The 24,871-nt window shown below is 38.0% G+C and overlaps 2 protein-coding genes across 9 annotated transcripts in view; one reads left to right on the top strand and one right to left on the bottom strand.

The window, feature by feature from the left end:
* Positions 1-24,871, bottom strand: part of LOC107998451 (RNA-binding protein Musashi homolog 2) — a 177,844-nt gene that overhangs the window by 11,295 nt on the left and 141,678 nt on the right. For 5 of the 8 annotated variants that reach the window (XM_062077656.1, XM_062077653.1, XM_062077655.1 and 2 more), the window contains one exon: positions 1,356-1,596. In XM_062077656.1, the coding sequence (XP_061933640.1) occupies positions 1,356-1,596 (241 nt within the window). Of the gene's footprint in view, positions 1-1,355; positions 1,597-18,389; positions 18,657-24,871 lie in introns of all 8 variants that reach the window. The other 3 variants (XM_062077658.1, XM_062077660.1, XM_062077659.1) reach the window with 2 other exon arrangements.
* LOC107998450 (uncharacterized) overlaps positions 1-24,871 on the top strand; it is a 59,536-nt gene that overhangs the window by 30,284 nt on the left and 4,381 nt on the right. The window contains exons 3-4 of the mRNA XM_017057730.3: positions 3,014-3,105; positions 3,194-3,269. Of these exons, the coding sequence (XP_016913219.1) occupies positions 3,014-3,105; positions 3,194-3,269 (168 nt within the window). The remainder of the gene's footprint in view (positions 1-3,013; positions 3,106-3,193; positions 3,270-24,871) is intronic.

Genomic DNA, 24,871 nt, shown 5'->3' with positions numbered 1-24,871 from the left:
TCTCTCTCTCTCTCTCCCTTTCGTTTTTTTTTGCTTTTCGCCAGTTCGCCTCGTGCAGTCTCGTTTTCGCACGCTTACGCCGTTTCTTTAATATAACGAGTGTTCCTTTTTTTTTTTTTTTTAGCTTTCCAACCTGCCTAATAATTGATCATCATCGTGGTATCCGGTGATTTGACAATTATTAACCTGTTCGCTGTTTCGAAAGTTATTGACTATCGATTTCAACGAACATCGATTAACGGTGACTCGAAGACTCAGCGAACAGGTTAATCGGTTTAAAACGCACGCGATTATCTTTTTCGTTTTGCGTTTTTCTCTACAGCTTTGCTCTCCGAGCGAGAAAGCTTTTTCATTCACCGTCGCGTTCTCTTTATATATAAATATATGCATATATTTAGAGAGAGAGAAAAAAAAAAAAAACGTATCCTGTCTCGTTTATCTCGATATCGTACTCTGTATGTAAAATATAGGTACCATAAAAATCTCCTTTTATGTACAGTTAACTAAATACTACCAAACTACCGTTTACATGCAAGACTGTCCAAGCCAATGTAAGACAAACATTCTAGGATTACGTGAGACAAGGACTTCGAATAAATATAAGATTCAACTGAAGTTACGGTCGTTAATTGCATCGCTACCGAATACGATAATAATCTATTATGCCCACAGTCCTCGTTCGTGATCTCTTTCGAATCCCGTATGCGAACGTATTCTTTTTTTTTTCTTTTTTTTTTTTTTTTTTTTATAGAAACGAGCCTCTGCCTCTTTTCCACCTTTTACGTTTTAAATACATGTTTTAATACAATAAAATACCAAAATACGCTTCTACTTCCTTTACACTGTCTCAGCAATTAGTTACATCGATTAGTACAACTTTCTCTCTACGATCTACTGTGTGAAGTCTCGTGCAAAAGTGGAAGGAAGAAACTGGTGCATCGAATCTCCTCGAGGCGAATTGCGTTTCGATCATTCTTTTTTTCCTCTTTTTTTCTTTTTTCTTTTCTTTTCTTTTCTTTTTTCTTTTCTTTTTTTTTTTTTTTTTCTTTCTTACGCCCTCCCATCCCATCCCCGATCCCGAATTTTTTTCCCTTCGGCTCGGCCGATAACGCCGATGCGAACGATTTGACCTATCGAGGAGGAAATGGACAAAAGAAATTCAACGAGTCGGTGGCCTGTCCGCGAGCACATCTCTCGATATACTTTGAGAAATGCGTTTGTAAACGCTTCCTCGGATCCCAATGAGAAAAAGAACAGTGATAAATCGATTTCTCGATTTCGATTTAAGAACCGGCGAAACGGGCCACCGATGGAGATGGACAAGCCGACGGAGAGCTTCCATCGAGTAAACCGACCTGTGTAACCGGATCCTTCATGATCAGGACGTCGGTGACGGTACCGAACATGCCGAAGTACTCCCTGAGTTTCTCGCTGCTGGTCTGCCAGGACAAGCCACCCACAAAGAGTTTGCCGGGTGCTGGATCGCCGCCATTCGGTGTACTCCTCCCGGAGCTGCCGGAATGGCTACCGTTTATAGGCACCAGAGCATTGTGAAAGTCGTGCTCGATCGCACCGTTCGCCGCCTCCATGCCGGCGCTGAAACACATATCGATTTGTCATTGATTAGGAATTCTATTCCTCCGTAATATTAATCTTGATGAACTTATTTTTATTATAATCGACGGATAATAAACGGGGCGTTTCATTTAAGATTTTATTTCTAACTCCTTGGATACGTCCAATTGAGTATTTATAATTTTGCCGTCAAACTTCTCGTTTTCTGATTACTCTCAATGTTTGAAAGCTATGTATTATTTTCGACTTCGTATGCAAGAACCTTGTAACACGACTACTTTAAATAACTCATAAATTTTATGAAAAAATATTTCATCGCGATATAAATACGATACATTTTTTTGCAAAATATACAAAGATCAAATTTATCTTGTAAATGGAGTCACGTTATTTTTAATAAATTGATCGATAAAAAAAAATATATTAAGCCGCTTAATTTTAATTTTAATATCTTTCATAAAAATTTATGAATTATTCCGACATTAGGAGAGATATTTAATTTATTCGTACGTTTAGACGACGAATAAACATTTCGTTACGCTTTTACGGAAAGACAAAGGTAAAGAGGAATACGTTCAATTAATTATACTTTTCAGGCAAAGGCTCTTACGCTGGTCTCGAGCATCCTGAAATTTTTACGGAACTCATTTGATCTCGCAGACGATTAAATTTTGTTACAATAGCGTGAAAATCGTAAATGAAACTCGATACCAGTGTGTAATTAACAACAAGTGAGATTTTAATTATTAGGGTAGAGCGAGTGGAAAAACGCTTTCCGTGCAAGTGGATTTTCATTGTATTCGCGGGCGAGGTTGCGACTGAGCTTTCGCGCATTTTCTTTTCACGGCTTCTGCTATGCATCGCGCGGCATTACGTGAATTTACGTTTGAACGTACTTCAAACGCGTTGGAATGTTTCAAATCAGACTTCCGCGCACAGTTTTGTTGTGCACGCGTAGCAAATCTCTTGTCCGTGAAATTTCATTAGTTCATTATTTCAAAAAATCAAGATCGTGACAATGGCTAAAGATAGTAATTATTTAAGTCATTTTCAATTGATAATTTTTAATGTTTACTTTAATATAATACCATTACAGGGAAAGAATAATCATTTTGATAAAACCACGTTAATTTTTCTTAGCTTGTAGAGAAGAGAGGGAAATAATATAACAAATTATTATAAATTATTATTAAAAAAATATTGATTTAAGAGAATCAATTTTACATTTCAAAATGTAAAATGGAACGTAGATGAGGACATTTTATAGGAAAATATAGGAAAGTATTTTTTTTATTTATTATTATCATTTATATTATTTCTTTACGATAAGTAAATGAAGAATAAAATTAATCTGAGAATATTTATTTTCGGGAAATACGACTTTATCTTCATTAAAAATCAAATGATTGCAAGTGTCATATTTTCTCTTTCGTTTCAGATAATACCATTGCTGGTACTGAAAGCATGCGTGCTTTTAGCTATTCCTACCTTCTGCTTTCATAGATTTTTTTTCACCAAAATTGAAGTTCAGTAAGTTTAACCAATAATTCATAATCGTTGAGAATTAATCACATTGGAAATCATCGGGACGGAGTAATCGTGAATTTTATTTGCGCAGGATACGCGGTCATCGTCGTTTCGAGATAACGTCTCCACCAGGATTTTTCGATCTACGAAATCCTCGAATCCTCAAGGTAAGTGAAACGTTTGATCGATCTCTTTTGTGGGTTGTAAATACCGGAAAATCGATTTCTGAAAGGATAATGGACAAATTGCCTCGAGCAAAAAACAACTTTCAACAACTTTTATTTCACGCTTGAAAGATTTGAATTCGATCGATAAGAAAGTGCGCGACATCTTTGTTTTACCAACGATCGATACAACAATTGGAAGAGATACCGTAGTTTTCGCGTGGGAAAGATAAAATTCTTTAAAAATGCGATTGGTTTTCTGGAAGTCTAAAAAGGGCGAATTGGATAATATCATTGCTCTCTGTTATATAATTATCATTAATTCGTCATTTTTATTGAATTACAACAAGTATTAATCTGTCTACACTTGTTACGTATCTTTATATACAAACAATAAGCGTTGTTAATATATTAATATGGAGAGCTGAAAGTTATAATGGTGTAATCGATATAAAATGGAACTGTGCTATAATTTAGCATTATTTTAAGTTACTTGGTATAAATTATCCCAACGTACTAGTTAAAAATTAAAAAGACACGAGGAAAGCTATATTTTTTCTCTCTTAAATATTAATTTAATAAATGTTTCTAAATAAAATATAAAATGATTCGTGTCATTGCAGTTCAGTTCTCTTATCAAAGAAATAATGCATCCAAATAATAAGTCCACTAACCTGTAAATTCAAAAAATGATGAAACTTTGGGATCGTATAAAATATGTATATACAGAATGTTAATAAATTCGTAAGAGGCTTTTGGAAGGTCGATTTCAGAGGCCAAAATAAATACAAAATTATGCAAAAATATTGGAATTTATTTAAGTTATTTATTGAACAATTTGAACTTAAGTTAGACAAAATTTAACTTTAATTGTAACGTCACTTAATAAGTATTGCCTCTATCGATATTTTTATATACTTTTGAACCGATCTTTCACAGATGTTCGTACATCGACATCTTATATAATAAGTAATTTTTTTTCTTTATCCAAGTTCACTTTACAAGAGTTGAATATTGATTTTGTTGAGAGTGAACGATGAGGAAATTATGAAAAATAGGATGGCGAAAACAATACGAAAAGATCTTTAACAGATTAAAATTTATATTATATTAATCACTCGTTTTTTAACTTTATTCCTTAATTTACCAAATCTATCAAAATCGATCGATTGTTTAAGTGATTAAATAATATTATAAATAAAGATAGTAATTTTTTTTCAAAGTGATCGATAAATTCCATACGATCTACATTGATCGTTTAGTTGAAATATCATTTGTTAAATATGGAATTCGAATGAAATTAATAACAATATTTTTACATTAAAAAAAGAATCTCAGAATTTAATCTTTTATTCTATAATCTTTCAATTTAACATTAGCAGATTTTCAATTCCACGATTAAAAATTGAAATTGAAAGATAAACGAAAGATACTAATCCTCAGCTTGAAGAATTCAAGAAAATACGACGTGCAAATACAATTTAAATAGAATAATTTTTAAATCCTTTTAAATAATTAAACGACGTATATATAGACTCGAATTCTTCGGATCAATTTAAGATAAAACATTTATGCATCGATTTATTTCATCTCATTACTTTTGCACTATATAAAATTTTTAGAAAAACTGATAAATAAGCTAATTCGAAGAAGATTAATTTCAATAAATTTGAATATTACAAACAACGCATGTATATATATTTCCAATATTTTATGACTTTCTAAATTGAAGGGAAATTGAAAATTTTTTTCCCCATTCCGATACAAGAACTCCTTTTCACGATATTCCAAACCGATCTATAATTACAAATACCCTCGAAAAATCCTATAATAATAACCTAAACCCTGACAATAAATTAAAATTAAAAATATTAATTACACATTCTACAATTTTATGTATCAATCTTACCCCGAAAAATTGAAATAAAAATCGGAAAAAATCGATCGACGATCCACGACGATCGAACGAACCCCAGGCGAGCAAGAAGAAGAGGACACCCCTCTCCCTCTCTCTTCCTCCGCCAGACTTTTGCTTGGACCGTGGATGAAGAAGAGAGAGGGGGTGGAGACGGATTTCGTTTATCGGGGGAGGGGGTGCAAAAGAGGCGTACGTTACTCCGAATCGGTTCTATCGCCGCGGGGGGGAATATACAGTGGACGAAGACGGGGTGCAGAGGTCGAGGGAGCGCGCTGCGATGCGGCGCGGTCTGAAGCGCTCCCCGGGGTGGAAAGGAAGAAAGGAAGGAAGGAAGGAAGAGAAGAGGCGACCTGCAAGAGGAAGGAAGACAAACGATGCACCTAGGGATGGCTTCGAACAGTCGATAAACAACGAACAAGGATCAAAAAAATAACCGGTCGCGTATTTTCCCGCGCAGGAATTTTAAAATAGAATTTTAAGGAGGAAAAGAGGAAGAAGGAAGCTGGGAGGTCGGGGCTGGCGGTCGATGGCGGTCGCGAATGGATCGCTCCCGTCGCTGAGGAGGAACGAAGGATGGAAAGAGAGAGGGAAGGGAGGCAAAGTGAAACGGGGCGAGGGAGTCGGCCAGTGGGGGACGACAGGATGGGCAGAGAGCGGGGGTGGAGGGTGGGAGAACGCGCAGCTGGTGGATCAATACTCCCCTTCGTGCTTCTCTTTCTCTCTTCCTCTCCCCCAACCCTGCGGAACGTCTATCGAGATGCGACGCTGCTTTTTCTCTTTCCGTGCCGCCTAATTTCCACCTAAACTCCTCTCCCTCTCTCTCTCTCTCTCCCCGCATTAACCGGCTTTTCCTTCCTTCCTTTCTTCCTCCGGTCACTTCTCCCCCTATCTGGCAATTCCGAAAACCGATCTTTCCGCTCCACTCCACGTTGCAAGACTCGAGAGCAGATCTCCGAAATTAACATTTTCCCTCCCCCCTTCCGAACTTTTTAAAAACTTCTCGAAACGAGGGAAGGAAATTATCTTCCCCACCCTTTCCTCACTCGAGTTACAATCCCCCGGCTCGCGTCACGTATCTCAATGAAACTCTACGTTTCCACGTGTGGCCAGGTTCATTGGCACTTTCGCCGGTCGAAGCAACTCCCCCCTCCCGATAATTAAAACCGTGACCTTATCCTTTGCACGAGATCATCCGCCGAGTTCTTCCCTTCGAGTCCAAACAAACGGATCGGTACAACTGGTGGTCGAAGCCGGGCACCCGAGCAGCAGCCATGACCCCGATCGTCTTCTCGCGGAAGACGGAACAGGGAGTAACGAGAAATAACGGGAGGAAGAGAAGGGAGCGTGGATTCCGGCATTTCGGAGTGCAAGCGGCGGGATATATAGCGTATTGGCGGTAGTAGCAGCGGCGGTAGTAGTCGCCCCCTCCCTCCCCTGATGGCCCTCGGCAACGTCGAGGGTTACCTTCCTCCTCCGCCCCCTCCTCCGCCCTTGTTCGGGCCGGCCGAAGCGCGAGGCCCCCCCCAGAGCGCGATGTGCGCGGTCAGGCACGCGCGCGCACGCCAGCCATCCACCCTTTTTCCACCCTTCCACCTTGCCGCCACGAGCCGAGGGGCCGGAGCCGAGGAAGGGGCCTGCGAGGGGGGAGGGACAGGGTGCGGAGGCGCCGCCGCCAGCGAGCGACGCAGTGCCGTCGGGACGCTCGACCGAGCGATACCACCCTCAGTCGCAGCGAGCACGGTGGGCGAGACGCCTACGACACGACGAACGCCGCCGCCGCCGCCACCCTCCGATACTTTTCCCGAGGCTGAACCCTCGCTCGGGGCCGGCATCATGCATCCGCTTGCCGCGCGAACCTTCGCCGCGATCCAGGGAGGGGGGCGGGTAGGGGAGGGAGGGGAGGGGGCGGCGGGTTGCACGGGCGGCAATTCGAGGCAAACTTTTTTCTCCATCCTCTCTGCGCCGCTCTCTTTATTTTTCCCCCGTCCCGAGAGAAGAGAAGAGAAGAGAAGAGAGAGGACGGGGACGGAGGAGTTGGATTCGGATTTGGATTTTGGAGAGACATCCACGCAGCCGGGGATATTGTCTTGTCACAGCAGTACGCCTTTAAAGAGTTACTGGTGTGATGGGACATTGTCCTCGTCCCGTGGCCCTTCGTCGAGACCGTACCTGCACACCTGCCAGTGTTTTTTTTTTCTCTCTCTCTCCCTTTTTCTTCGGACAGATCCACGGAAAGAGAAAAGTGGAAGAAGGGAAAGTCGGGGAGGGGAGGGAGGGGGAAGTGTCCACGTTTGTGCTTCGTGACACGTATACACGAGTAACACTGCGTTACGTGTACGACATTTCGTCCGGGATATTGATATTGATAATAATAATGGACGAAGAGGATGAAGAAAGGAAGGAAGGAGGGAAGGAAGAAAGAAGAACAAGAAGGATTTTGTGTATTCGAGGAGGCGTTGCCTTTCGTGAGACAGTTCCTATTCGAAAGATGGAAGACCGCTAAGGTGTCTCTTAATTCTTGCCAGCGTGGATGCCAGCAGCACCGTTTCCGGTCGATAAGGCAGCTTCCGGAAGGTGCGGCTTATTCGACGAATTGTTGATCGAACGACGATTTGATTCGCGGAAGAAAAAAAAAGGAAAAGAACGAACGAGGGAATGGACGTGTATCGCGCTTGGGATCGATGTTACGTAAAAAAAGAAAAGGGGAGGGGGATAAAAAAAAAGAAGCATTTTCACCCGTCCGATATATCCGACGTATATTCTCGCCTCGACCCTCCCCAAGAAACGAGAAGAAGAAGATATCGCGCATCCCCGGATTGCACGAGGTATCGACAGACGATTGGCAATTAAACGTAGTGAAAACGGATTTTGAACGGGAGTTCGTGTCGTGATGTCTGTATTGGCAAGATGGCGATGCCCGTAATGCTCGAGCTCTCGTAGCTTTGGCTGCTCCGTGTGCTTTTCACCCCCGTGTCAACGTTCCTCGTGTCGATCGCGATATCGTTTCCCCTTCGATTTACAGGGATTATCTCCTCGCAATCAATCCCTATAACAATTTTCAAAAACATCCCCATTTCAACGCGTGAGAAGAAGAAGAAGAAAAAGAAAAAAGAATCGGGAAGTTCGAGCCGACACTTTTCATCCTCGTGCACGAATCCTCGAACAGAACGGCGGTGGTAATAATAATTTTTCAGTTTTCAACCGTCCCTGCTTCGCCGCGACGAGATATCGCCTTGCTTGGCCTAGTTCCCATAGGAGGGGAGGGGGAAGGGGAGGGAGGAAGGGAGGAGGAGGAGGAGAGGGGAGGCGAGGTGATGATCGGTCCCCGTGATATCATCATCCTCTCCGCGTGTCTCCGCAACCCCGAAATATCCGCAGTCGCGGATATTATTGAATAATGAATCAGGCTCGTTTCCGTCGTGTGTTGTACGCGGTGTGCTGTAACGAATTGAAGAGGCGCCACGGCGGGGCGCAGTGAAGAACTCGAACGGGGTCGATGAAAAGGTTAACGTCGGGTTTAGGTCGATCGTCGTACCACACCGCCGGCCTTCTCTTTCCCTTTCTCACCCCGCCCGCCCCTCCCCCCTCTAATCGACTCCCCTCTAGGTTGCCTGGTTTCCCTAGTTTCGATCAGAGTTTCTACGGAGCGTTCGATCGGTGTTCGAATGACGTACGTACACACGCGCGCACACACGCGCGCGCGCGCACACACACACACATTTAGCGCTCGACGTTCGACGTCCTCCCACCTCTCGGCTCGTCGCACAATCCGTCATCGTTCCGACCGGTTTAATCGGCGATTCATCGGACGCTGTAAACAAGTAGCAATGGCACAAGGATTCTGACGAAGCAACGACGAGATAATCGAAGAAGATAATGCGATTGGAAATTTATCAATCGCAAGGATTGGAGACTGGAAGAGTCGGGAAAAGGGCGGGAATTTTTATCCAACGTCACGTCTCATCCTGGTGATTATGAGGAAGGGCGATGAATTTATCGACGAGAATAATCGACGCCTCTTCTTCTTTCTGATTTGCAATTGAAAATTCGCCGTTATTCCACCTATTTCGAAAAAGGCATTTCGAGAGAAAGCTGGAGACTTTGATGGAGGAGGACAATGGAAGGGAAAAGGGAGTTAAAGAGAAGAGAAAAGGGGGTCGAGCCTTCTTCTAGTTAGGGCATGCAGAGATCACGATGAGAATTGATTAGCCGTTGAATTAACGGGCGCGGCACGTTTGCGATTCGAGAGAGAGAAAGAGAATGAGAGAGAGAATGAGCGAGAATGAGAGAGAACGAAAGAGGGAGAGAGACTTGGTGGTCGTCGGAGTCGGATTTCAACGGCAGTGGCGGTGGTGGTGGTGGTTGTGGTGGTAGTGGTGGTGGTGGTGGTGGTGATGGTGGTAGTGACAGTATTGGTGCCCTCGTAGATGCACGTGGAGATGGGAGAGCAATGGTTACTAGTGCTGGTGGTGACGGTGATGGTGTGGTAGTATGCCGGGTGAATGGGGTGGGTTGTCATTTAACCTTCCTCGTCGGTTAGTAGAGGGCACAGCCGCCAGGCGGCGACACGTTTGATCGCGAGGAAAATGAGAGGAGGAGGAAGTGGCAGGTATATACCCCTTCGTTCGTTTTCACGGGAGTTTTCACCGGACAACGCGTCGGTGGTTGGTCACTTGGAGGACCGCAACTGTGTACACCATTTATCGAGAAGAGAAATTCGTTCGCAGATGCGAAGAATCCGTGAAAAAGAAAAAAATGAGAAACGAGAAGCCAGCCTGAGAAGCGAGAAGATAATGGAAAAACAGAATACTGGCTCCGCCATGTTCATCGCCCTCGTGAGAGACACCTTAGACAAGAGAAACCCCTCATAGATGTGTAGAGCCTAGAGTACGCACCGTTTACGCGCAGATGTCGTTGTTGTGTAGACATTGTTACATTAGATTAGATCGTTTATATTAATCCGTTTTAGATATCTGTATATTTTATATATATATATATATTTGTGTTTATATACACGTATATATATATATCAAGATAAAAATTTAACTTTAGCCGAGAAATTATTTTCGTCTTCGCTTTATTATTCGACACACACACTGTACTTATCTATTTACACGAGCGCGCGCGTCAATATGCGATACGCGACTTCTTTTCTCTCTTTCTTTCCCTCTCTTCGTCTCTATTTATGTTATACGTGTTTTTATACGCGTACGCGCGAGGAGTACTTTTTTTTCTTTCCTTTCCTTTTCTAAATCATTCTTTTCATTTTCTCGAGCTCGACAATTTACGACAACGCGGGAAAAAAATATTGAAGATAGATTCGAGAGGATGTGCCCGAGGAAAGGCGTGCGAATAAAACGGCGCGCAATTTGCATGCATTGCGCGGTTGCAAGCACAGCCTCTTTGCAGTTACAGGCGATGCAAACACATCATCGTAAAACTTTATATGTTACATTAAGTATCACTGCCTCTTACTTGTATCATAGAAATGCACACACGTAGAAGAATATAAAGATTTATATATCCTGCCTGTAAGGAACAATCCGTTATTCGAGATTTTCAGACTTTTTACGGATACGTGTATTATAATAACAATGTGTAAGAAGACAATTAGAAGAGAGACGTTCGACTGAAATTGTTCAATAAATCGAAATTGAAATTGAAATTGCTTGAGATCTCACGAATTGTATATATATACCTCGATCCGTTTCCCGACCCAGAGAGAAAAACGGTTATTCGCGATTTATACATATATACATATATATATGTATATATCGAACGAAAAGCGCCACGCTCGACTCGAAGGAAACGTAAACTCTGTTTAAAAGTGATCGAACAACAAGAATCGGAAAGAGGGGCGAGGAAAAGATTGACCGGAGGGCGGGCACGAGGGAGGGAAGGGCGACACACGAATGAGTCATTTGCAAGTAACACGCATAAACGTCCATTAAAATAATTGCAACGTGCCGTGATCGAAAGGATTAAATGTCGCGCGTCACGGAACACAACCCTTACCCGTGTTCGTTTCAATCCGAGGCGCTCCCTTTTTCTCTCTTCTCTCTCTTTCCCTCTTTCAAACCAGGAGGGCGGCTCAATTTATTTTAATTTGGACGATATTAATTTTAATTAAGGTGTGCAATTAACACGGGACACGGGTTCGTCGCGGGATCGTCAGATGGCGCGGGCAGAGTCCGGATGAAAATAACCTAGCTTTAAACACTTTTATGCCAAGTTCTTCGAGAGGGGGGATACGGTTAGGGCCTCGCTCCTTCTTTTTTCTACCTGCTTCACTGTGCGCTCACGTACACGCACACGTATGTATCATCGTCTATCTACGGATCAAGTGTCGACTACTACAACGTGACTAGACGACTCGTGCCGTTGCGTAAAGTGGACGTTTTTTTGCGCGACGACTTTAAACGTTCGATAATTAAATTCGATAAGAAAGAAAGAGAAGAAAGAAATTTCTGATCAGTAGTAGTAAAGGATACGGAGATGTAATAGAAAAAAGTGTTCCAAAGGGTATAGAATTTCTAATGTGATTGATCGAATATGATACTTTTTTCCTTTTACCGTTTCCCGCCTTCCTCTCTCGTTGCCTCTCGGGATACCCCTCTCAGAGTTTTCTCTCCCTCGGTTTGTGTATCCAGCACCCATGTTATTGGATCAATACGCGCAGGGTTAGGTTCCAATTAATCCACAGGGGGTGCCCTCAACAGACGGCCTATGGAAAACATAGCTGTACCCTCCTACGTTAAACCTAAACCACAAATACTGTGTCGACAGCGTATTCATCCACGTCATTCGAGAAAAGTTATCCAAGAATTTTTTTTAACCTCGAAAGGTTTGATTATTGTTTTATCATATCGAAGTAGATGGAAATTACTGCACTGATCTATCGTGAATATTTTGTTAAAAAAAAAAAACATTTTAATCCAACGAACGAAAATTACAAAGTTTGATCAAAGTGTTGTTTTTCTATTCTTCTTGAGAAAGAGTGGAAGACGAAAGTTGTCAAGAGTCATTTCTTTTTTCTTTCTTTGTTAGAAGAATTCTTCAAGTACTTTTTAACTTGTTGAGGGACGTCGTTGTACACTATTGATTAAAAGTTAATACTTTAGAAAAGTTAGATTAGAATTTCATAATCTTGAAAAGATTAAGAAAATGAAAATAATAATATATCGTGGTAAAATTAAAATGTCCAATTGATATATAATAAAAGATTCGATATAGCTACAAATAATTTCAAATTTTCAGCTTCAGTAATGTATTGGAATATAAGATTCTTCTCAAACTATTTTCTATCCATCCGTTTCCTTGCTAAATATATATACCTTAAACAAATATTCCTTGATAAAGCGCCTTATAAAATAAATAAATTAATCAATATCCGCAAAAACTCGAGAAATTTCACATTGGACAATCGTTATGATATATTAAAGAATCGGTTAAAAAAATCGAGAATGCCTTTTCTCAAGGATCCTCTCGTTTGCCTTTCTTCTCGCCCCCTCCTCGATCCCTCGTCAGATTTTCATCACTTGCAACCGTTTCCAACGTCTCGAATATCATCGGTAACGAAACTGAGAGCAAGTTGGAAAGTTTCGAATAGGCATCCGCTTCTTCGCCGGCATCGATGGCGAACTCTTCTTCTATCTGGGCCAATCCCTTGTTACTCGGGAAACTCATCAACTCGATCGGTTTCCAAGACTAACGAGACAGACTCCTACATGGAGTTCGAGTTTCCGTTCATCGTTCCTCGTAGAAACGAGGATCCAACTATAGGGACGGAAGAAAGAAAAATTCTCTCTCGCCAACCAATTATCCGAGATTCTAGATCCAACGCGTTGAAACGAGGTTTTTTTTCTTTCTTTCTTTCTTTCGAGGATTAGTAGAATTTTTTTTTTTTGATGAGAGAAGTTTCATTGATAATTCTGTCATTGATTCTGACTCGAATGATGGCATCGATGATTTCCGGATATATATTTATTCATTTAAAAGTTGGATAACAATTGGAAAATTTTTTGAATTATTCAGGAAAATTTATATATGTGTATATTTTGGCTTGATTGTTTTCAAACACTTTCTTTTAGCTATTTATTTACAAGCACGTTATTGGATTAAATCGTACAATTATCTTCAAGTTATATATATATATATGTGTGTGTAAAATTGGATCGTCACTTGGTGGTTGTTAAGTTGCATTCAATTAACATAATTATCAAAGAACTTTTGTCATCAAAGCAATTCAATTGTGATAAAATATGGTGTAAAAGGGAAATGGAATGTGTGCTTATCGTTGAATAACCTTTAACAGAGGATCGCAGTTTTCATATGGTCGTGTTACTGTATTTTGTCTATTTGAGACGTGGCTGTATTTGCATTTAATTAATCGCCTTTCCGCGGTGCAATTTCGTGGGAACAAATCTTTTTTTCGTTAATAATCAAATAAATGGATACAAATGTAAAAGGTGGCAATCACTAATTATCTGATTATATGAGAATCAAATTAAATTATATGAAAGATACAAAAAAAAAAAAATGTTTTTAATTCTTCTTTTTATCAGAAATGAACATAATACTATATTCGTTTTATTTGATGTTTATCAATAATTGATCGATAAAACGGCTAAAAAGGATATGCTCGTTATTAAATAAATACAGATTGATGATTAAATTATTTAAAATTGTAAAACTATTTAGAAAAAATAATTCACTTATTACATTCAAAAGGATGCAAGATATTTTTTCAAATAATATATGAACATTTTAGAAAAGAAAAAAAAGAAAGAAAAAGAAAATGTGAAAAACTTTAATTATTTTACAGATTATTTTATCAAGGGATAGAGCAGAAAACCAGTGAAATAAATTTGTCGATAGTTGATAACAGAAAATTCTGTAATACCTTAGAAGAGAATATACTACCTTACCGACTTATACGATTTACCATGCAAGCAAGTATATCGCGAGTAATTCTAACTTTATTCACAACTTATTTCAAAATACACATTTTTATATGGGAAATTCAAATAATATAATTGATTAACAAACATGCTGAAATTTCACGATGACCAAAAAATCTGTAAATGTCTTTTTGTTCAATTGACCCAAGACAGATCCAAGAAACACGATTCTAAGATTCTTTGATTATTTCAAAGAATATGAACTTGCTCGCTTGAATACTAATATATCATGAAAAAGATTCTATCGCATCGTTTCGTTTTAAGATTACAGAACACGAACAGTAACGTATTAAGCATCTCGTTACTTATAATTATTCTAACAGAGAACCACGATGAAGGCTATCATCATTCTAATTCCTTTTATCCCCCCCCCCCTTTATATAAATATCGTATAAAACTTTTCTATTAAATTTATTCCTATTTATAATTGTTTATATATTTCCATTTAATTATTCCTCCCTCAATAAAAATATTCTTTTCCACGAAAATTTTCTCGAAAACCAAATCTTCACAAAAAGATACACAAAAATGAAATTGCAATTTACGCATTTCAATAATCAACTTGCGACTGAATTTCAAGATCGAAATCCATAATAACATCCAATTTAACGTCTAATTTAAAATTTTAAATGGGCCAAAAATAATAAAAATAATTTCTACCAACGCTCAAGCGATTAAATTATTATATCCCCGTTATATTGCATTCACATCGGGAGGAAACACGTTTGATTAAGCACTGTTGTTGCGTGTACACGAGAATCGCATTTGCATCCTCTCGTATGCGTTACATACGATTCGCGACACGCAGCATTTGCAACCAGACCCTTCTTCCATTCGAGAAACGTCGCTAATCACGAATCTCGCTTGATATACACGAATAGATGAGATGTACAAGATTGTCATGGCTGCTCTTCCCCACGCATGATTTCGTTCCTCGCGTTATCTCGCGTAAAATCGAAAAGGATTTGCTTTCGACGCGATGCAACGTGACAAGATCAGAGGGTCTCCGCTTAATCGCCAATCTCGAACCAGCACTCCTCCCAATCACGGAGGCGCGCGTTATCGCGCCGATCTTCCTATCCAGCGCTCACTCACGATCGTCAACCCCTTTCGAAACACTATTATTCCACCGATTTTTCTTGGCGCGCAGTCGATAGCTTCTCGAATCATCATCATCGAGAAAAAAAAATTGCTTGGCGTTTTTAATTGCACCACGTTCGATTTTTTTTTTTTTTTTTTTTACTTTGTCTTTGTCACTGTTTTTCGAAAAAATTTTTTAAAAGAGTCGAGAGCAAATTTAATTTGATGAAATTAATGGATAATGTTAGATTTTAAAGAATCTGCATGCTTTGCGAATATTTTGTTAAAATATTCTTTATCATAAAAATCTTGGAATATTTATTTTAAAGATTTGAAAAAATTGATCCGACATTAGTTAGAATTGATTTGTGATATGAGAAATATATAAATATTTTAATTCGCAATTTTAGTTTTTTTAGATTTTGAAATTTAATTTCTTATTTATTCATAAATTTCAATAAATTATTTTCCATTATTAATTTGCGTCATTTTACTTTTCATTTTAAAAATTCTAAAATTATCCCAGAATAATTTCCTTTTATTTCTTTGAAAATGATAATATAAAACAGAATAAATTTCTTTAATATATACAAAATTTTCTTACAGCAAAAAACGAAAAGGAAACATTAATAAACATTAGCGACTAATAATGCGAAAGATATAATGCGTCGTAATATTCATTTTATTTTGTCTTGAATTCTTTTCTTACTATGACAAAAACAATTTTAAATATCTTCAGAAGAGCCATAAAACCACGGTATAAAGTTAAAATTAAATATAAATAAAAATAAATATACCAATAATTATTTTTCTTCCATACTTATCTATTTCAAAAATATTACATTTCAATGAAATAGTAAAAGAATACATTTGAAAGAATACATGAAAAAAAAAAAAAAAATCTTGAGCAATTAAATTTTAATCACTCTTTAACGATTTCATTGTCTATAAATTATTGTATCTATAAATTAATGTCTCGTATTTCCATCATTATCTCTTCTATTCAATTAAACTTCGAATAATTTATACTACACAGTTTTATTAAAAATATCAAAGCACGTTTTAATATATAAAAATAACTGGCTAGTTGTCTACAAACTATAATCATATCGTTATGACACGTAGCTTTATTAACGTGTCGAATTTCATAAAATATCTATGAATATCGGAGATCTTTTTTCACATACGTAATATTATTTTCGCGAGACCGCAAATGGTGGTCGGTCACAAGTAATCGTCGTGACAGGGAATGTGTCAATCGATTTTTTATTATCATTGTGAATATAGAAGTGCGTTTCATTCACAGTTAATCGTTCCCCGGGTTATGAGATTTTCGCAGTGGCGAAGAGGTTCGACCGAGTGTTGATTCGCGTAATAAAACGCACGAGGCTATTCTCCTCGTGGCAATCGATACGGAAATTTGTTGCGTATCGATGACAAACTCCGTTGAAAAAACATTGGTGCACATACCTTTCAATTACGCGAGAACAATACGGTTCGGCGAATAAAGTCGACAATTTTTCGTTGGATTAAACCGGTTATTCAACCACGGGCAAAAATATTATTCAAATGCGTTTCAAAACTAAGAGTTAATAATTAGAATAAGATTGAAACATTTTTCTAATTTAGAATACAATATTGCAAGTAATTTGTTTAGGTTAAATTTTTCCTATCGATAAAAAAAAAAATTAAAAAGAAAGAGAGGAGAGGGGAGGAGAGAAAAATTAATTTAAAGAAAATGATCGATATGAATTAACTTAACGTGTAATTTAACCCTGTAACGAGTTCCATTCGAACAGATTGGATAAGAGTCAATTATTTTCTGATCGTAACCACACAATCGTTGACTTTAATTAGGAGAAATTAAAGTGATACCAATCCAACATTCGCTGCCGGCTAACAGACTAACCGAATAAAATCCACTGATCCAGAATAGGCAAAGGGAACCGGTTCCATCGGTTACCAAAGTTGGTCAACCACATCGATTTATAACCGTTCTTATCGATCTTCTCGTGCTTCCATCACTCGTGTCACGATAAACGATCGAATTTTTGTGACTATTTTTCATGACTAAGCACAAACGTATTACGTATACTTATATTGATATTATGAATTTAAGAGTACTAATCATAAAACTTTCAAATTAAAACGATAGAAATTGAGCGTATTATTTATAACGTTTACGTAAAGAAAAATTAACGCGTTCAAATTTAATTTGTATTCAACCGGATATATAGATACGCATAAATTTTGCTACCTATCATAAAATGAAAGGTGAGAGACGCGTTGCGTTGAGCCAAGTCATCATCTACTTCCGATACTGGTTATATCTAACGGTCGTCTAGCGATCTAGATTCGTCCAGGACGAGGTTACGTTTTCCTCGTCTTGTATTTCAACGCATGCTTCGAGCTGCTTTGCTAAACGATTATCCTACTTTGGAACGAGAATTAAGATAATGGAGAATGAGAGAAAGGCGAAAAAGCGGAAAAGCAAAAAAAGTTTGCCTGTGAGTTTGCGAGCAATGGAGAAAGAGAATTGTAAAAGAGGAGAGAAGAAAGGCATAGAAAGGGTGTGTAAGAGAAAAAGAGAGAGTGTGGAAAAGTAGGACTGCCAGAAAACTGATTTTCTCATGAAATGCGTGCATATCGAGTAAATACGCGTTGTTCGTTTCGAACGGGATCGAATGGAAGAGCTAAAACTGCATAGCTAGATAACGAAATAATTCAGAAAAGCAAAAGAGATATTAAAATCGTTGATTGCGAAATATCGGAATATTTAAAAAATATGTCCAGATAAACAAAAATTGTCCGGACAGTCGGATATTTCACTGATGAGAAATTCGAAGATTTCGATTGACCGTCTTTCGGTTATTTTCGGCTAACATCGGTAAATTAGCCGAAAGTTACCGAAGGCGAAGTTTGCCGATGTTAGCCGAAAATAACCGAAAGACGATCGCCTTTTGCATGGAGAATACGACTATACGTAATTTTTATTTCTTCCAATACTTCACGAGTATTTGACTATTCGATCATCTTGAATATTCGATTTAAAATAAGAATCCTATAAAGTACAAAAGTAGCTATCGACGGTCCGCAGCCCTTTCCGATTGCCTTTCTCTCTTTACCTGGTCATTGATCAGAGAGTTTCGGTAATTAGGGACTCACGAGAGACAATATACCGGGTCCCGGTCACCGTCGCTCCGTTGTTCGTGCTCGCACCTGGTGGTCCAACGTCGGTTCACCAGGACCGGCGACCAGGATTCGTACCTGCATCCTTGAAAAAAAGAGAGACGGAACAGGGGTTCTCGGGTGAAAAGGCTCGTGCTCGGTCTCGTGTGTAGCCCGGCTCGTTGTTGCTCTGCGCCTTTGTCTCTCTAACTCATTTTCCCCTCTTTCCTCTGATCCTCTTCTCCGAGAAGAGTCGTGGAAAGCCTGCGAAAATCGTCGATGCTTGTTTTCGTTCCGAAAGAAAGTGATACAGACTCGAGAAATTAGGAATATAGATTGGAAAAATGGTGATTGAGGATAGTGATGGAGGAATATGAAGGAGAGGGGGATCAGCGGTACACATGATCGGGCTTAAAGGAGACAAATATCGGTCGAGAGAAGGGTATTTCGTCATTTTAAACTCTCGTTCTGACTTATTACACGATCTCTCGAACCGTTTGAGAATACAGCAAGATCGTTCGACTGCTCGTGTAAAAACTAATAATTATGCCTTCTAAACCAGGGAATCGGGAAATGTATTGCTCGATCTTAGCGATCTTAACAATGGTGGTTATCTATGATTATCGGTGGCACGACAATATACAATTTATAAGACAAACATTCCTTTGGCGTTTGGAGAGCGGTGTTAGAAAAAATAGGGATGAGTGATAAAATCTAACAACGAGTAATAAATAACAATATATTAATGTACATCGATATATAGATAGATAATACTAAGACACTACTCGATATATATGACACTGAATTAATGAAATCGAAAGAAAGAAAGGAAAGAAAAAGTGAGAAAGAAAAAAATAAATAAATAAATAAAATAAACAATTGCTCTAATTTATATATATGTATATATATATATATATGTATATATATGTACAAAGTGTTAATACATTCGTGAGATATTTTTAATCAATTCTAATAGATTAAAGTAAAAACGAAAGTTGGTATACAAAAATATTGGTTAAGTTATTAAGTTTATTTATCGAGTTACAAGCAATATTGAAGTTTCCATTAGATAAAGCGCGACATTCTCTCTCTCTCTCCATCTCGCTTCATCTAACTTCGTCTAAGCCTCGGCCGATATTTTTATATGCTAATTTTTGAGTTTCTTTTTTACCTTTAGAATTGATCCTCTATCTCACGAATATATTAATGCCTAGTACATGTGTATTTTACATATATGTGTATGTATATATATACATACATACATATGTATATATATATATATATATATATATATATATATATATATAGAAGCGACAAAATGTTTTCTATGACAAATCTGCCGCATTACCAGATATGTATAAATAATATGTCGTCGCACTAAATTACGAATAAAGGATTCTCGCAGGTTAAAACGAATATTTCAACTACAAGCGATATTTATATATATATATATATGTGTGTAAAAACATGTATTATATATAAATATATATATATTTACGATCTACAAACAGTGATTGTAAACCGAAGCTTGTGATCGTTAGATGGCTGTTACTATGCACAAATAAACGCATTTTTGCATCTATGTCGATCGCTATGATTAATTTGCAACGCCAGCAACCCCCATTACAAACTAACCTATTTTCTAACCTATGAGGAAAGAGGGTACACACACTATCGAGACGGGGATCAATTAGTCATTTTTTTCTAAACACAAGCCCACGAAAAAAATTTTAAAAGACGATACACATGTGTGTACATGTATACCTCGGAGAAACAATTTCATTGCATTGAATTAACCCTTATGCCAACATTTGAATTCGTATTGCGTATATATTCGTCATTTTTAAAATTTTTATTCGCCAGATTAGTTTGCTTTAGTCAATTTTAAGAAAATTTTTTAAAAATTATGAAATATATGAAATACAATGAGAATTTGTCGTTTATTGGCAGAAAGGTTAAAAGGATATTTTCTTATGTTGTGTACAACGGAATTATTTCTTAAATGATTATGCTTGAAAGTTTTTCGACAATTATTTTTATTCAAACAAGTGCACGTTTATTTCAATTCAGTTTTGCTTGCAAAGATTTTTTGTAAAAAAGTTTATAAAAAATCCTAAAAAAAAAATTCATTTTATACCAGAATATTTAGTTAAACGTGTGCTGAACTGAAAGACACATAGATTACAATATTTAAACAATATTAGTATTCTTTTTTCACATGTCTAAATAACCGATTTGCGTGTACAAATTTTTGCAAATATTTAATCGCAAATATTTAATAAATATTTATTAATAGACGAACAAGAATAAAAAAATTCAAAAAAACTCAAAAGATCAAGCGTTTCGTAAATAAATATTTCAATAATAAAAGTATTATGAATAAACGTGAACGATAAATAACGCAGATGACTAAAAATGTTTATATAATTTTTCTCGAATTTTTCAATTTTCTTATTCATTCACTTTTTATAAATAAACAGATTTTTAATACTCTTCGAGAATATCGAGAATATGAAACTGAGAAACTGAGAAATAACGATTCTTTCTCATCGATACATCTCATTTATTAATTATCAAAATTATATACAGAATCAAAAAAAAAAAAAAAACTGATGGATACAATAGAATCTTCCATATCTATTACCATGGTAATCATGTTTTTCTCCAGTACATATCAGAATATAGATAGAAATGATAGAAATAATACAAAATTCAATCGTTGAATTCGTATTTTCATTTCCAACGAGTTGGTACGAGTCGAAAAGCGAGGAAAAAGGGGAGGGAGGGGAAAAACGAGGGACCCAAGAGGCTTCTGGATGACCCTGTTGCTTCAAGGTTGAGAGGACTGCCTCGAGAAAGGCACGAGAGCTCGGTGATGTCTCTCGAAAACGGACCACCTTGTGTACAGAGAAAGAGAGAGAGAGAGAAATTCAAGAGAAAAAAAAAGAAGAGAAAAGAAAAGAGAAAAAGTGACGTTAAGTCAGATTAAGGAAGAGGGGTTGTTGTTCACGATCTCGAGGATGCAAAGTTCTAGCCCAGCGATTTCTCACGATTTACACGAAAATATGGATCTCGAGGGGTAAAGGTTGGATAAGCGACCTATAAAATCGCTTCCTGCGAAATCAAGGCCGGTCGAATCATCAACCAACCCCTTTTTTCCCGCGCCTTCTCCTCTTCCGGCCTTTTCTCTTCTGCCGTTTTCTCGATGAATCGGGGGATATCGAACAATGCGCGTTGGAAACCTACGCTTTCTCGGCCCACCGCGTTGATCGTGGGCGTAGGAGATGCCAGCTCCATTAAACGTAGCCGAATAACGACAAGAGAAAAGAGGATCTCTCTTCGCTTTTTTCCTGTTCAGGATCAGTAATATCGTCGCTAATGAATTATGGAGAAATCGGAAGCGGAATGGAATGGATAAAAAAATTATTCGTCTTCTTTTAATAGGTAATAAACGACAATTTCGAAATATTATTGTTTAATGATAAATGAAGAATAAAGAGCAAAAAGTAAGAGTAAAGATTAATTTAATTTTTTTTGAATAAATTAACGAATAAATCAATATGTAATTTTCTATGGCGAAATAATGTCGAAAAAAAATTACGAGTTCTTTTTATTTGAACTTTAATGTTTAATAAGTTTGTGTAATAAATAATAAGAAAAACATTTTCAAAAATCAAAAAATAAAAAATTTTCCTTAAATTTCTTTCGAAACGATTTTTAATTTTTATCCGAAGCACTTCTTAATATAATCGTTAATTATAGAATGAATAGTTATTTGCTTTTTCCACATATATATCGAATAATTACATAAACATATGGGAGAAAATTGAATCATTGTTTTCAAACGAGAAAGAGAGAGAGAGAGAGAGAGAGAGAGAGAAAGAGAGAGAGAGAGAGAGAGAGAGAGAGCGCGAAGAAATTCCAAATTTGTAATAATAATTATCGGAACAAATGCTAATGTTATACCGTGTTGCATAATTAATTAATTAATTAATTGAAATGGATAATTAATTAATCAATTGTTCATGCGGCGTAAATTTGATCGTTTGAAGCATAAACGAACCAATTATTATTAGAAATCATTAGTCTCGAACGTGTATTTAAACGTGTATTGGAACGCGTGTAATATTAGAAATGGAAAAATTTCCAATACACGTGGCAATACAAACTACGTTTTGCCAATTACTCCAATCGATTTATACAAGAAAATTCAATCACAATCACGTCTTCCTCGTGATTTGACTAAGAAAACGTATTCCCTCTGCCGTGAATTAACGAGCGTGCATTCGTTTCGTTGCATTTGTCCTCTTAACGAGTTTCTGCACGTGTAACGAATTAACGAGGCAACCTTTCATCCCAATACCGATTTCCTGCAGTGTTACATCAGATTCCTTCTTGTTATATCGAGTTGTAGTTATATCGATCGTGACGAATCACAGTTTCGAATCTGATTTATTCGGGGAAGCTATAGTTAGATAATGCACAGTATATAAGCAAATAGTTGCAATATTCATTAATTTGCTCAATACGATATTCTTTAAACGTTTTGAAAAAATGTATTTAAGAATGGTAACGAATAGAATTAATTTAACTAATAAAAAGTAGATTGGGACATTTTTCGGTCCATTTTTTTTTTATTTCGAAAGGATTAATATGCCAATTCGCGTTTGTTTGAAAAATTCGAAGAACATCACATGTTAACTATGCATTATAAAACGTGCTAATTATACATTTATAAAACCGTGCTTTTGATTAAAAAAATTTCTTAAAAAGTTGCTCTGGGCTTAATTAAAATCGATGCACGCGCCGCCATTGGGAAATATGCTAAAAAATTCTTTTTATGAATGTCGCGCTACATTATCTTCTTATTATATATGTTCTTCCCGCGAAAATCCTCTTGGAAATCCAGCCCGACCAATTAAATTAATTTCCAACCTTCCCCTCGCATTCTTTCTATCATTCATCCTACGAGTATCAATATCATACTATTCGCAATATGCCTCTCAATTCTACTCTCTTCGATCTTGCCCCCGAGGCGGGAATAGAAAAAAAAAACGCCACAGAAGAAATAGATTAAAAAAAAAAATTAACGCAACACAACTTCTTCGTCGAAAGAGAAGAATTATTTCCAGGATCGTTCCCTCTCAGAGACTCGCAACAGCCCCATCATCAACCCTCATCATCATCGAGTCTCATCCCCAAGAACTCGCTGGAACGGTTCCACGTGCGTGGAAACGAGCCGGCATGCAAAAGGACTGCGCGAACGAGCGCAGCGGTATTGTAGATCCGTTGCAAGCCCTCCCCCTCACTCCCCCTCCGCCCCCCTCCCCGCGCGCAGTTCCCTTCGGCGGGCTCTTGAGAGACCAGCCGGCGAACTCCACTCCTCTATCCTCTGCTCGCTCCCCCCTCCCCCGGCTCGAGGCACCGCCGCCTTTTCCACCGTCTCCGCCACAGCCGACAACACCCTCTCCCTCGCTAGCCAACCCCCGACGAACCTATCTTCCTGGTCAATAACCTCGGTGTGCCGGTGTACCCGCGACATAATCGGCCGCTATCACGTCTCCGGATCAACGTTCTTCTCTCGTTTGAGAGGGGAGGGGGGCCGTGCCTTCGTTCGGGACTAACAACATTTTCTGAGATTATTGAGATTCTTATGTCTAGTACCGATTGATTTCTTCCCTTTCCTCGATTGTATTTGTTTTGTTGTTTATAAAATCTTGTGCGTACAAGTTGTTTGGACGAAAGGATAGGATAGAGAGGATCGAAGGATCGAATATGTTTGTTGAAAAGAACGTTATATTCTTATTTGGAATATCTTAATTTGGGAAAGAAGTTAATGTTAAGATTTTGTGTATCGATTTTGAAAGGATTATTTGGATCTTTTGCGAGAACGTGAAAGAGATTGATCGCTTCGTACACGTATTTCGTTACTTTTTCATCCGTTTCCTTCTTTTCGCGAGGCGAGGAAAAAGGATATCATCGTTCGCTCGTTTTATCGAGTATCGTTAACGCGGCAAACCCTTGTTTGTTCGTGTTCGTTTACACCCGCCGTTTCAAATGTAAATTTTAACACGATTCGGAATTCTTTTTCCATCTATTTCCAACTACAGAAGACAAATATCGTCCTCGATAGAAGTTGAACACTCGTGCTTCTCGAATCTTCGAAGACGATTAAATTATATTGCACGTCTCTCAGAACCAATACCGACACCAGAAATTTCTCTCGCCGTCATCCGAGCTATTGATCCTCCCCTTCGCCGCTAAGAATCGTTACAAACTTTCTCGAAAAAAGAAAAAAGAAAAAAAAAAGCATTTCAAATATTACTCTCGTAACGATGTATACGATCGTTATACGTTTTATCGATTTGCATTCTTCTAAAATTAAAAAACGAACGTTACGTTTAAAATCGGCAATAGCAACGAAAATTTATAACACATTCCGCACGTTTGATCGAGAAGAAGTAGGGTATAAAGCGGAA

Source organism: Apis cerana, linkage group LG7 (assembly GCF_029169275.1).
Source record: "Apis cerana isolate GH-2021 linkage group LG7, AcerK_1.0, whole genome shotgun sequence".
In the NCBI taxonomy this organism is placed as follows: Eukaryota; Metazoa; Arthropoda; class Insecta; order Hymenoptera; family Apidae; genus Apis; species Apis cerana.
This window is presented reverse-complemented; position numbering and strand designations above follow the sequence as displayed.